Source organism: Micropterus salmoides, unplaced genomic scaffold (genome assembly GCF_014851395.1).
Source record: "Micropterus salmoides isolate LMB-PRFRI ecotype aquatic unplaced genomic scaffold, ASM1485139v1 Ms_hic_scaffold_3602, whole genome shotgun sequence".
In the NCBI taxonomy this organism is placed as follows: Eukaryota; Metazoa; Chordata; class Actinopteri; order Centrarchiformes; family Centrarchidae; genus Micropterus; species Micropterus salmoides.
Window position 1 is genome coordinate 4,524 of NW_024042932.1, and position 14,568 is coordinate 19,091.

Consider the following 14,568-nt stretch of genomic DNA (forward strand, 5'->3'; position numbering starts at 1 on the left):
CTCGGTAGTAATGGTCAGTGCACCAGGTGCACAGTTCAAAAGGGTTGCACTTAGTCGGGGAATAGTTCATGGGTATGTTTTGGGCGTGACATGCAATACACCAATCAGAGTGTCATCTCCCATTCCCTTTAAAAGCCACATGCGCTTGTACCTTGGCTCGTTGCTAACAGAAGGATGAGTGGCACAATATAAATTGACTGATTGAAAGGCAGGCTCGCAGCACAGAGGGGGATGTGGACAGAAGTGTGGACGTGATATAAATACTGTCTCTGATCATGAAGCCTGGTCTTACTCTGCAGCTCTGTGGTTTGTCAGTGAAGTGTCTGAACTCCACTGCAGACTGGAGTCTGTTAACAGACAGACAGACGCTGTCTCCTCTATGAAACGTCTGGATCCTCACTGCGCTACATTATTATAAACTATGATGAACAGGTCGTGGGTCACATCTCTCTCCCTCTTCCTTTGGTTTCTTTGGTTTTGAGTTCTGATGATGTTTGAGTGTTTTCTTTAACGATTTACTTACATGATTAGAGAGGCTCAGTCAGTCATTTTATGTGCGCAGGAAAGTCATAGCAAATATCGCGGGGCATTTAAGCAGCAAAACAAGGACAGAGGGAACAGAACACAACTTTTAGCTTCTGAAATAATTTTGATTGATATGATTGATCAGGAGGACTAATGCACCCCTAAAATAACAAGAAATAGTGAAATGCTGCAAATGGATGGCACATTGCTATCTTGAGGCAGCAGAAAGCGTTTGCGCCATTGAACCCCCCAAAAAACAGGTCTAAAGTCAATGGCGCAGTCGCTGTCTGCTGCCTCAAGATAGCAAAGCACCAACAATGTCGTGACCACACCTCATTTGAAGGCCGACATTCCCATGGGCGCACAGATGGGTGCAAGTGCATTTTTTATTTAAACAACGTGGTCGCTGGGCATGAAAATCACAGCAGCGTCTGTTGGTCACCGGCAATGACACTTGCGCTGCCCTTTGCGCGGGGGCAAGATAGGGACCCAAGTCTCAAAAGTCTAATTGACTAGGGAGGGTCAAGCTCGTGCTCGTCACAGCCCAGTGCTCGCAGGACGCATTTGTGCGCAGGATCACAGGATTTTCCGCTCGTGGATACTATACTGACAAAGCTTCTCCAGAACCACAGAAGATATTATAGAGCTATTTTCACAATAAACAGAGCTTGACATTTAAAACTGGAGGACTTCTCTTTTTAAAATGTTTATAAATAAAAGATTTGTGAACATTTTTGCAAAAAATATATTAAATAAAATGTTGAAAAGACTATCTGAGTGTTGTATAAAGACAGGAGGATTGTAGATGAAAAAGGAAAAGTTGGAAGAAGCTTGAAGATGGGTGGATCCTTATTAAATTGTACCAGTAATCCTTAGGTAATTCCTAAACCTTTAATTTGTATTGAACCAAAGAATATGAATGGATTCGAAGAGCTTTTCTTTCCCCTTTTACCACACAGCCTCGATCAATCTCAGAGAAAAAAAAAAGTGAAGTGACTCGAACAGGCTTTTGTTCCTCTGGTAATAGACGGAAGGGAATCAGAGCTGGTATCGAGCATCAAGGTTATTCAGTAAAATGTATTTTTATTAATACTGTGCTAAACCTATGACACATTATAGCATGTTGTTATAGTTTAAGTTGGTTTCCGTTGCCAGGCCACTTTTAACTGGAATAATTTGTAGCTCTGTCAATCACGATTCCTTCTTACACTCTAACTATGTTCTCACATCTGTCCTGTTTGCTAATTAACAGACACTTAGGAACTGCACGTCTCGGATTTTTTTTTTTTTTTTTACTGTATTGTTGTTTGCAGCTCTATCTTGATAAAGATAGCTTGATCTCAATGAGAAAAAAAAGAAAGAAGAAAAACGTAATTAATTATGTTTTATTCACTGTGCAGTTGAATATGACAGGGACAAGCTGGTAAGGAACAAAACATCAAGTGGGTCTCAAAACTCTACATGCCCTTTCAGTTTTACTTTTTCTTATTGCCTTGACATGAAATAAAAATGATTACATCAGACGCTTTTATTTAGAAAGTGAAAAAAGCCCCTGTTTCCTGACAGTTAAAGCTGCACAGCTTAAGACTGCACGTCTTCAAACAGCTGCAGAAATAACTAAATAAAGGAGACGTGAAGGGTGCTGATGATTTACAATGAAAACGCTACCTGTTGATGAGTAATTAAACTACTTAACTAGCCCTGAGAGCAGTATTTGTGGCTGAAACGCATCACAAACTGCAAGTCAGTGCATCAACTTACATTTTTATGTCTGACAGTTTTTATTGAATTATGGCTTGTTTCCTTGTTTGCACTAACCTTTGCAATATTCAAGTGGAACGTTTTGGACAGGACAAAAAAACCAAGTTTAAGAAATTTAGAAAGAAACCAAAGCAAAAGGAAGAGACTACAATCAGTTGTGGTGTCATTAAAACTCCAGCCCCAATAGGCCTTTCTCACTGCAGACATTTTGACGTGTCAGGAAAAGACCCTAAAACTGAAGCAGATAATTGGAATTCCGCCTTTATTCATTTCATTATTCACACTTGTGCTTTTTCTACTGTGACATGTCAAAATGTCTGCATCAAATGCATGTGAAAGAACCCTATAAATGACAGGAGCCCGCAGGAGCAAAGACATTTAAAGAAAAGGGGATAACACCATTCAGTGCTCCTGCAGCCGCTATTAGAAGAAGCAGGGGAAAAAATCATTAGTAAAACATCTCTGGTCCCCTTATGAGCTGAGTCTAACCGTGATCCAATATGCACAATCAAACGCTCACACAGGCGGCGGTACCTTGGAGTAAAGATATATGCGGTCTGTGTACTGGCTGGCGCAGAACTGCAGGCCCGGGTAGACGGCATGGCCGGTGCTGGCGTCATCTCCATCATTGCCCTCATCATCGTCATTAGCATCAGCATGCAGACACAAAGCTGCACTCCGGTCTGCAGGGAGAGAGGAAGAGGCTGACTAATATCTCGCCGAGTATTTATTATTGGCTCATCATTGGCTTCCACAGCTTTATTGGTACCTCTGCTTGCTCCTCTGGTGATGCAATGACTAGCAGAGACATTAAACTCCAGCAGCGTTTGAGATTTATTACACAGAGCACAATATTGAGAAGATATGACATTTGTAGCAGATCATTCAAATGTGTATGCATCCACATGACCTCATATTTAAGTTTATTTAAAACATTTGATTATAGAACCTGAAATGAAAATGTAAAAAAAAGTAATTATCTTTGACATTTTGATATAAATAGGAATGAAAGTAAATGTTGCTTTTTTTCCTATCACCACTTGATACAACAACCAACCTACATGTGGGGTCTACACGCTGACTGCTTTCCTGTTTTATGTTTCTGAAAGCAGCAGGAGCCGATTAGTTTGAACAAACCCAAGAAGAACGTTGCAGCACAGATGAATATGACTTTCTAACACCAAAGTGTAGCATATCAAAGTGTTTAAAATGATTAATATCTTTATTGTCCTTTGAGCATGGACTAAAAGGCAGGAGGTCTCTCAAAATTGGACCTGATTAAACATTCACATTTCATACTGGTTTTTGGTCTTAACTTAAGTTAGGTTAAAAAAACAAAACAAAACAAAGACCCCGAGTTATGTTTCATTTTTGATTTACAACACCCAGTAGCAAAGGCAGCCAGTCATGTTGTGGTTTGATGATTGGTGCAACACAAGGTGTTGGGTAAAATTTTTCAGAAGCAAAACCGAAATCATGAAATATGGCTGCTTGACAAGTTAGATTAAAATTTAATTTTCACAATGTAAACGATACTTGGAGCTGTATGAAAGACTAAAATCAGATTTCACAAGTGTTGGATGAAAGATATAAAAGGAACAGTTCATTTATGGATAATATTTGCTTTGTCTTTGAGAGTACAATATGAAGATTGATATCAATCTCATGTCTGTGTGTTAGAACACAGCTGGAATCAGGAGGTGGCTAGCCTAGTTTTAATCACATCTAGATCGCATCTTAAGTCCAGCTCCATACTCACAGTAACACACAGACAAGTTTGCTATAAGTCTCATATCACTCTTGGGGAAAAAAAGCAAATAAGGATATTTGCCAAAATGCTGAACTATTCCTTTAACTTGTGTTAACGAAGAAGGACCATTTCTTTGACAGAAACCTCACAATTTATTTCTCACAAGTTCGCTCAAGAATTTGCTGAAAGACAGGATGGAGCAGCTAGAGAGAAAGAGAGAGAGAGAAAATGACAGTCACAGATGGAGAGAAAAAGAGAAAGAGAAGAGAGAGAGCAGGTCATTAGTGTCAGCTATGTAGCTCGCTCATCCTGCCAGCATCTAGCAAGAAAAGGTCAGGCGGTGGAAATGAGACCGCCGCTGCTCGACCACGCTTCATTTAGACAATGACCTATAACACTCTGATAATACTTGCCTTAAATCACTTCGCGTGGCCACTTGTCTGCCTTGACTGTGTGTGTGTCCATTTGGCTTGCTAATGGGAGAAAATACTGACAGACCGATGCCTGAAACAAGAGTGTTTCCATTGAACAGGTGCTGTCACGTACCTGCACCAGGTCTCTGTTGGTTATCGGACTGAATCAGCTTTTGTACTAAAACACTAAGAGGGTTGAGTGACAGAGGAACATGCTGGAACAAAGACACCCCTCCCATCATGCTTTGAAGGTGGGCCAGAATGTTTGACAATGGGTGCAAAATTTTAACATTATGGTATTACGATATGATAGAAAGTCATATTACAACTATTTTGACCTGAAATTACTAAGATATTCAAGGCCCTGCAAACACACTTTCCCTATCACCTTCTTAACACACACAACTTTCTGCCAAAGTTTGAACAGTTTGGGTTATTTTAAAGGAGAGATTTTTCAATCCTGTTTTTTTTCTCTGAGCTTTTCTCACTGAGTATTTAACTCTTAATAAATAATGCATTGTTTTTTTTCTGAACTTCAATTAAATTTCATCTATTTATCCATGAACATTTGATGTTACAGAAACAGAACTTAAGATTTGAAGCCAATGTTTTAGGGGCTTAATGTACCTACTTCAGAAAAATACAGTTAAAGATCCCTCCAGAAAGGTCTTAAAACATATATAAAAATAGTCTGCTTGGAACAATAATGTGTGTCTGATGTATTTGTTCTGCAAAAAAATTGTGATATCTACATTATATATAATGTAGATATTGTACTACTCCTTCTGGCTCATTAAGTCTCTACATCACACTTGTATAAGCTGCAAATTCGATCAGAACTGGCTTCCAAACTATATGTGATGACATAAATCACGCTCATAGGCCGGCCCCTTTAAATCTGACTTTCACTGAGCACAGAGAAACGCTCCACTTTCAGCAGATGAATGTGAAAACAGCCTTTGGGTGTCAAAATCTGCACATGCATCGTTCTGCACAGTGAAGCTCAAACATCCAACTCTAGGAACAAGAAGAAAAACACATTTTTGAGTGGAGGGGGAGACTTTTGGTGATTTCCATTTTGAAGACACGATTTGTGCATTTTTTTATTTTCAAGTTTCCACCTTTTCACTATCTCACTCACTTACAGTGGTGGAAGACATTCAGATCCTTTACTTTATAAATAATAACATTACTTTAAGTATCCATTCAGATGGGAAATGGCCCCGTCAGTGTTACATTATTATATGCTATGTTATAGGATGACATATAAGGAGGCAATAATTTAACTACTTTATACAGTATGATGTTGGGAAGCTCTATATGATCTATAACAGAGTTATATTTTATATTATAGGATTTCTATGTGAAATTCTAATGTGCAAAGTTACTATTTTATTAAACACTGCCCTGTGGACTTTCTATTTAAAGTTAAGTTACATTGAGTTTTATTTCTATTTTCTATCATTTCAATCTCTTATATTTTGCAGTTTTTGCTTTATTGCTATTAAGCTACCGTAAAGGAAACTCTTCCTACACAGATGGCAATAATTTGAGAATTACAAATGAATTTACGGTTGTCCCACCACTGATTCGTTGAATATTTGTGCTGCGATTTTACGTTAAACCTCTTTTTGCTCCAAGGTGAGCTCATCCTGATAAATGAATTCCTTTCTTTGACCTATTCTGTACAATGTCCATATCTTTCATTTTTATGTTTGCCGTCCTCATAGGTGCAATTTCCCCCAGTTTGGGTACACGCTGCTCTGATCTCACCCCGGCTTCAGCTGGAATGGGCCACTTTGAGTCTGAAAAAAAAACGGGACGACCAGGTGGGAAGCATTGTGCAGAGCTAGAACCAAAACATTTTTAGGACACTAGCATTTCACAAAATCTCATCTATCTGTCCTTCTACCTCTGTAATGAAACCTAGCAGCTCTGCAATGTGCAACCTATTTGTTGTAAGCAGTTTTTCCCCCCTGTTTGCAGTGCCGGAACGCGCCAGCTGCATTAAGTGGGCCATTTATACGATGGGGGCAATTCATCTTACAAAGCCGTCTTATTAGACTGTCACTTACACAGTATGAACAGTGCCTTCAAAACACCCCAAGGGATTTATCTGTTATTTTACTGCGAAAGAAAGAAAACAATGCCTAATTGGACTGAGTCATCTCATCTTCTGCAGGATTGAAACAAAAGATATAACAAAATAAAAAAAATTCTAACTGCGCCCTTCAAGTATGAAGAGGTTTGGTGCAGCTGCTGCTGCAACGTTTGAACTAACATCCAAAGGGAAAAAAAACACGTGTATCCATGTTCAAATGTTTGGATCATGCAGATGGATGGAACGACAGACAGTAAGGAGAAAGACCGAGAGGAGCAGTAGTGATTGCCTGTCTGTGTTGTGAGGAAAGTAATCTCAGAGCAATCAAGAGGCGGGGGCCGCCGACAGCTCTGCGGTTTGCCTTCTAAAACCACAGGCAGGTGGAGAAAAATCATTAGGCACCGCTCCTGACCCCATAGGTCACTTTTATTGGACAACCGCTGTGTTTCGTACTAAACCCACGCTGCAGGAGACAGACTGGCAACGGCACGTGACTAACAAACTGACTAATCACCAATGGGACAGACAGACAGGTAGACAGATGGACAGATAGACAGTGTGGATGGACGGATAGATACATAAATGAGAGACAGACAGATAGTTTGACATCAGTACATGTCCAAAGGGGAGGTGGGGGGCCAAGGTGGCATCCAGCAGCGTCTCTTTAGTGCTGCCATTTCTGATCGACATTGAAGCTTTTATCTCTCCCCTAGAATCTGTCTAAATAAAAGTGGGGTTTTTTTGTTTTTTTTAAAGAAAGCGGGCCCTTTTCTCATCTATGGGGGGGGCAGTAGGTGAAGGCACTGCAGGGGACGCTGCAGTGGGATTCAATTCCAGACCGTGGGGGGCACAGGTAGCTACAGAGATGGGAAATTAACCACTCGACTATCTCTGGCCACTAATAGATGTCAAAGTGTGTGTATGTGTGTCTCTGAAAGGAAAGGAATCTGCCAAGTTGTTGCACACTGATCTGAGGATGTTAAAGGGTAATAGGGGTTGATAGCTTGCCTGTTAAAACCTAAATGGCTTGTGCAATATTCCTTCCTATGTTAAGTGTCTTACAAAGAAGCTTTAAAAACAGCCCTGAACTGCTACCAGCTCCGTTTCATCATTCAATAACTCCAACCCAAAATGTCTGCACGCTTTCAGAGGCAACACCCAGGTCACAGGCTTTTCTTAGACTCTGCTAGTCTGGCAATTTTTTTTAGAGCTCCTCATATTGCACACAGTGTAATTAGTTCTTTGTAATTAGCGCAATTTATTGCTTTGCGTATCCCTTTGAGACATATGTACTTGAACACCGAGGTCTTAATTTGCAATATTACACAGTGTGTAATTGGGAATTTGTTTCTACACATCCCTCGGAGACTTGCAGACATGTACACATATAACCAAAATGGACCGGGAAACCAGTTGGTGCAGGAAAGGAACTTTTTTATGTAATTAGACCACGGCTCACTTTATTAAAAAATAGCCAGTCAGAAGCTCATCAGTTGCCTGCTGGACAGCAACTGAACCTCCTGTGCATTTTGGTGCAGGTATCTGTTTCAACAAGCTGCATTCTAGAGATTAGTCAGGTTGTGCTCAATATCTCCTGTAGCTTCCTGAGGGCAGAAACAGGCAATATCCCTAACTAGATACTAATAATAGTAAGAATAATAATGCCTAGCCCCATATGGAATGAGATATAGTCCCTTATTGATTTGAAGTGGTGATATTAAACAGCATTATATGGGCAGGTGACAATGCGGCACCAGCCAATTTCCCTAGATATGAAAAGGAGAAGATTGCAGGTGGGATTACCCTGTGTGTGGTCAGGGTGGAGGCAGCCGCCACCGCCAGCGACGATGTCGCCTCGCTCTCCCGCTGATTGTTTGCCTTTGAGCTGCCGCTTGTCCTCCTCCTCTGCTTCTCCTAGCTTCTGTTTGTCTTTCGGAAGCTCATCCTCCTCCCTCTCCTCCTCCTCCTCGCTCTGTTTGTCTTTGTGCGATTTAGGAGGCTGGGCTTTTCCCCGGCTGAGCTCCGGCTCGCTGTCGGAGCTGGAGAGGACAACGCATGCCTGGTCCCGCTCGGATGAGGGAGGTTGCTGAGGCCTGGGTGGCTCTGAGCCAGCAGAGAAGGGAGGTGGGGGGGGGATGAGGAGGGAGAGAGAAGAGATAAAGATTACTTTATTGGCCGAGTTGCACTGTGTAATCAGACTTTGAAGAGTTTCATTCCCTGGCGAGATATCCATCATCTGAAGAGTGTGACAGTGTGACAAAATGACTGCTGACATGAAAGTAAAACTCAATATGGCTCATTAGTGGTGTTATTAGCTATCATAAGTCCTTTACTGACAATTTTAGAAGATGTGATTGAGTAAAATTGAGAGACACAAGCAGGCGTGTAGTGGAATGTATAAAACACACCCAACTCATTTTACAAGGAAGAATTTACAGTGTAAAAGAAATGCAATTTTAAAATCAATATATTATCCATTATACGTAGTTGGCTTATTGCTACATACAGACCACTAACTGCTGATGACATTTTAGTCGATGCTCATGCTCAAAAGCATGTCAGCAATGTACGTCAGCTGCAGATGGAACACCTGCCACCCTCCTTACACCAGCTCCGGGAGAATGAATTATGTTTGTGTCACATAGTTTTGTTAATTGCCCGCCTGCATCATGCACAATCAAACCTAAACAAAATAATTGTCAGCAATTGGTGCATCTGTGCAGCGCTCCAGCCGGGCACGGTGAAGGGTGTTCAAACAGCTGATAATGGCGGAATGCCAACCGCAGTTCTTGCTTTAAAGAATAGTCTCCACGGCAGCTTGTGGCCCGGCGATCAAGCTTGTTCTGCATTTCCACTCTTAAACCATTTGTGATATTTTTATTCATATCAAATGTGGTAATTCTGTGAAGGTCAAGCAGAAATCTAAGCCACAAAAATGTTAATGGATGCAAGGATTATGCCATTCATAGACGCCAAATTATTTAAAATGTTACTTTAAGTCGTCTTCTGCCCCTCGTAAACTGAGCGTTTGGTGGTCCTGATGTTTAAAATCAAGGTAAAATGAACAGACAGATTAGCTGCTAAAGGCAAGAAGACAATTATGTATCGCCAAATATAAAAACCACCTTCCGCCTCAACAGAACTTCTTTAAGAGAAGTGCTATACAATTTCCTTTCCCTACTTCCCTGGTTAAATTTAAATCATATCCTTCCACATTATTTGTTGAACCTTAGGTGTGAAATCTAACAAGACAGTAAGTTGTGAGACTCGGGGACGCAGACGGCTAATTAGTGATCCTGCCTCTCTGTGGCTTGTTTCTTCAAAAGGCCAGCCTCTAGTCAGCTCCCTCAAATGTCATCTGAGTCTCCGGGCTCCTGGCCCCACCGCTGCCCCCCTTTGCTAACAAGCCGAGCGAGACCGTGGAGAGACGGCTCAATTTGTGTTAAGCTGTCCCCACCGAGGAAGATGTTAACAGGGAAATCCTACAGGGCCGTGCCTCGACTTTACCAGTCAACCCCCTGTTTTCCCCCCAATCAGGGCCCCATTATGTCTGTAGTGGCTTGATAAGGTTCCAAAATTTAGTCTTGAATCCAGGCACACAAACATACTACTACACACAAACACACGCAAAAAGCATGTGATCCTATGCATGACCCAACGGCGGCATAAGCTTATGAGAATTCACATGAAAAATAACACACTCCAGTGGTTGAATAAAACAGGAAAAGCTTTTATTGCCGTCTGCAGGGGTGAAATTGCTGCAGCCTGTGACAAAGAAGTATCACAGAAGAGAGGAAAGTACTTGGTCCTCAGATACTATATATCAAACAGTTAAAGATTCGACTGTTAAATGCTAAAAAACTGTAAAAAAGAAAAAAAAAAAAGAAGAAACAAGCAAAAAATCAGGGCAGGGATAGAGTGCTAGCTGAGAGGCGTAAAGAGTCAGGAGATAACCAAATTGCCCTCTTCCTGTATACATTTCTCACAGTAGGTGCTGAGAGACAAATTGCTGGTCTATCGGTGAAAGAGCTGAAGGACTGAACAGTGCCCACGCTCTCGGCCTGAAAAAGCTGCAAACACAGAAACTCAACACCACTGATCCAACCTGAAAACTGTTCAGCAGAAGCTGTCTTGTTGTTTCCTGGTGCTAAATCAACTTCAGGAAACTGTTCAGACTAACCCACCTCAGATGCCAAACCCTGTCATATAAAGGAAGTTATAATGCGTGACAGTTTGATTAAAAACAGTTCTCGATTACTGACGATATAGCACAGCAACAGTGATTCAATTTGTGTTGAATTAATGAAAGCTGTTGTTGTTTAACACCTGGAATTTGGTAAGCTCTCCTCCCTGCCACACGGGATATAACCGCCTGTGTTAAATATGAGAAGCGATGGCCACCATGGAGGAACAGTTGAAGCAAATAGGACCAACTACACAAATTCCAAGTCAACTCAATTAAAAATCACCTGAATCAAAAAAAAATATTTTACATTATAAAAAACCAAAGCTTCCCACCAAAATGTCTCTGGCTTTCGATATTTTACCCTTTCACTAAAACCCAACAGCAGTTGTTTCATTGTAGCTTAGAGCACAAAGTGGTGTTTTAGTAAGACCAATCCTCCATATGTAAAAGGGTTTAGAGGATGGTGTCTTTTTTATCATTTCAAAAGGCAAAAACACAAAAGCAGAAGTGTAAGTGATGGATTAAATAGTATTGTCCATCTGCTCTAACGTAAGCTAGGTTAGACGTTAGCATTCCGGACTAACTCGCTTATTACCTACAGTCACAAAAACGTGTGCATATAGTAGCTCACTTTTCATGAAGCGACCATTCACAGCCTGGATGGGGCGGGCCACTAAAAAAGGCTGGGTGGTGCTCTACAGCAAACTATCGAAATGTTGAACTTGTTCTGCATGAATGGTTCTGATTATTGACAAGTTAGCACTTAGCATTAACAAATTAGAGACTAACCCGCATGTCGACCATTTTTCTTGCACAAATATTTAATGAATGAGAACAACATACCATAATGAAACTGCTGTCTTTGGAATTAATATTATACAAGTGGTAATCTATATATGATACTATTATCTGGAATTATAATGAATACGCTAATATTAGCCTTAATCAAACCTCAACAAGACAGAAATGCTGAAATGTTACAAATAGACCTACTTTAAACACTCTGTAGGCAGACATAAGCCAAATAAAGTTTAACCTATAATTATATTAGTATTATACTACCATCAAATGTTGTAATATTGTACTAATAGACTAACTTATACTAGTTCCTCCTCCAGGTGGATAGAGCCTCTGCAGTACACATTGCCACCAATTACTTGAATCCCCCCAGCTGAAACCTTCTACGCACTGTGGGTGTCCGTCAGCCTCCTGCCTTTTTTGAAAACAAAAATATGGTCAGCCTAGGCTAACGTTAGTGGCTATGTCATGCTTTTTATTTGCGGCAACTCCAGCCAAGCCTGTTACCTAAGATGGAGTAGGGTTAGTTCTTATACTGAAACATTTTCTTTCTTTTAGATAAAAAAGGTAAATGCAATGCAGGAACGAGTCTTTAACTTTTTGAATCAACTAGTGAGAATGCTAACATTTGCATACCATTTATGTGGTCCTCAAGTGCATATTTAAGACCCTTTTAAAGGGTTCTCCTTTTAAAAAGAGGAAACATTAAAACGTCATCTGAAGGAGGACTTTTCAAATAACTCATAGAGTTAGTGTTAATTAGCAAACGCTAGCTAGCTACAGCTGATCTGCAAGCAACAGTTGTCATTTCCACTGACATAATCTACGGCGTTCGGCCAGAAATGAGAAGCTGCTTTTGTTCACTACTGTGAGAAAATGAAGGTAAGCATTTGTATGCATTTTTGGTGCTAAATCTATCGCTGTTATCACTGCAAACTGCATGCGTAGCTCTAGAATGGCAGGCTTTATTAAGCAACACTAGCTAAGGGAATGGGGCTCAGCAAAGGCTCAATTTGTCACTGTTTGGTAACCAGCTTCTAGCCTTCCCACATCAAGCTTCAATACTTTGCATCTAATCATAAAAATCTTTATTTTCCTTCTCATTTCTTGCATCTCATTCTGTTACTTTCTGGTACAAACGCCTAATTGTACATGCATGCTGACTTTTATTCCTCTACAGCTGCTGTCATGCTGTATTTTTGCCATGCTGCACAAATCCACAGACAGTGAAAGCCAAATGCCTTTGATGCTTCTTCTGTTCCTTTACTTTAAATATGAAGCCCTGATATCCTGCATCATGCGTCGGTATTCTGTGATTCTCTGCAGCACGTCATACCGCTGACACAACTTGTGACACAGTGTCGCAACTTTCTTTACAGTCATTGTGAGGAATTGTTGCTCTTGAAGGGATAACATCTCTCATGTCACACTATAGGCTCTGACCTGATTATTTTCTTACATTTCCACGAGCTGAGGACTGCAGTGCCAAGCTGAGATATATCTCCATAAATATAGTTGTTATTTTTCAGCACAGTCTGTCATTTACAAATTTAGCAGGTTGTTAAATTCCCTGTCTACCGAGCTGACACAGCCTGCTGCTGTGAATGCAGAGTGGCGCTTGTGACAAAGAAGAGAGTGTGATTGCTGAATAGTTATCAAGCATCTGCTGCAGCTGAGCATGAAATAGGGGGTGAATTCTGTGTGTGGGTGTGTGTTTTTGTGCTGCTTAAAGGCTGAGGTACTGGTTGTTTGAACTGTGTGTTTAAGTGCACCATCCTCCCTTCCAATGGGCCGAGCTGCAAACAAACCTTCCGCACAGCCAACATTTACTCTGTACTTACACTAAATTGAGCTGATATATAAGCATAAAGAGACTTAGAGAGTCATTAATGCAGACAGGTGAGAAATTGAATGTATTAAACAAAAATTAAATTATATTAATATATTCAAATGTTGTCATAAAGCATTTGTACAGTATATGTGTTTATGGCTGAAGAAATCATCTTGCCTGTGAGATTCAGGTGTTTTTTGCATCACCTGTAGTAGTTTCTTCAGTTAATTCTCAGTGGGAGGCTGTGTCAGAATGGATAAGACACAACAAGAGCAAAGTTGGATCCAAGCGTGTGGATATATACGTTAGCCTCACTTTAAATTACAAGTACACTAATATCAATACAACCATAAAATTCAGTGGAACATCCTGCTTTAAAAGAGGCACTAAAACAAATGCTGCCTAAATACCACTGGTGCTGAAACCGCAGTGAATTTCTGCATAATGTTTTAAAGTCATCTCGAGCTGATGCCTCTCAGACATTTAAAGAGCATGGACCTGCAGCCTGCCAGGTCATAACGACTTCCCTCCCTCTCTTTTGCAAGATACAATCATAGGCTGTCAGAGATATCAGCCAGAGCCAGCTCAACTTTTCCCAAACTTCGTGCAAGACGTTTGCAGCAATAGCAGGCGCCTGTTCACTCTCTCTCTCTCTCTCTCCAGCTGACAGGTGAGATATACTGTGTCCTTGTCATCTGCAGAGAGAGAGAGAGAGAGAACGAGACAGACAATATTCTCCGAGCAGAGCTATTCAGACTCTGGCAAGCCTGCCTCATTTCGCTATCAGCTTCCATCTGGTGAAATCTGTAATGCTGTTCAAAAGTATTATGTCAAACAGACTGTTGCGATTGATATTGACAGGAAGGAAAATAAAGCAATGAATGGATTTCCGCTTCAGGTGCTCAATTCAAGCAATAGATGAGTTATTGTCCTTTTCTTAATGGAATCCAGTTGTTAATTAATAAAGATAAAAGTGCAACAACATACACAGTAGGAGTGACGGATCAGATCATCTATTTTGTTTAGTTCGTTCTTAATCCTACCTGAGCTGTTGCCAGAAGAAGAGCGTGGGAACTCGCACATCTCGCAATAAGGCAACAGGCTGCTGTTGGAGTAAGTGCAGGCCCACAGCTCATGTCTCAGTTGGAGGGCGGGCTCGACAGCTTCCTCGGGGCCATGAAGAAGGCCTGGGCGCTGGGGCTG

General features: G+C 40.9%; 1 protein-coding gene across 1 annotated transcript; it reads right to left on the reverse strand.

Annotated features, from left to right (window-relative positions):
- Positions 1-2,676: 2,676 nt before the first annotated feature.
- On the reverse strand, positions 2,677-14,486 carry LOC119884643 (death domain-associated protein 6-like). The gene is made up of 3 exons (XM_038695019.1): positions 14,409-14,486; positions 8,354-8,653; positions 2,677-2,969 (listed from the first exon to the last, which is right to left on the reverse strand). Exons 1-3 carry the CDS (start codon positions 14,446-14,448, stop codon positions 2,803-2,805), a joined length of 507 nt encoding a protein of 168 aa, XP_038550947.1. The 5' UTR covers positions 14,449-14,486; the 3' UTR covers positions 2,677-2,802.
- Positions 14,487-14,568: the final 82 nt, after the last annotated feature.

Excerpts from the sequence above, each read along its gene's own strand:
- LOC119884643 (XM_038695019.1), bottom strand. The coding sequence starts at position 14,448 with ATGTGCGAGTTCCCACGCTCTTCTTCTGGCAACAGCTCAG. Across the intron at positions 8,654-14,408 it reads TTCTTCTGGCAACAGCTCAG|AGCCACCCAGGCCTCAGCAA; the intron begins GTAGGATTAAGA and ends CTGCTGGCTCAG. Across the intron at positions 2,970-8,353 it reads CCACCCTGACCACACACAGG|ACCGGAGTGCAGCTTTGTGT; the intron begins GTAATCCCACCT and ends CTCTCCCTGCAG.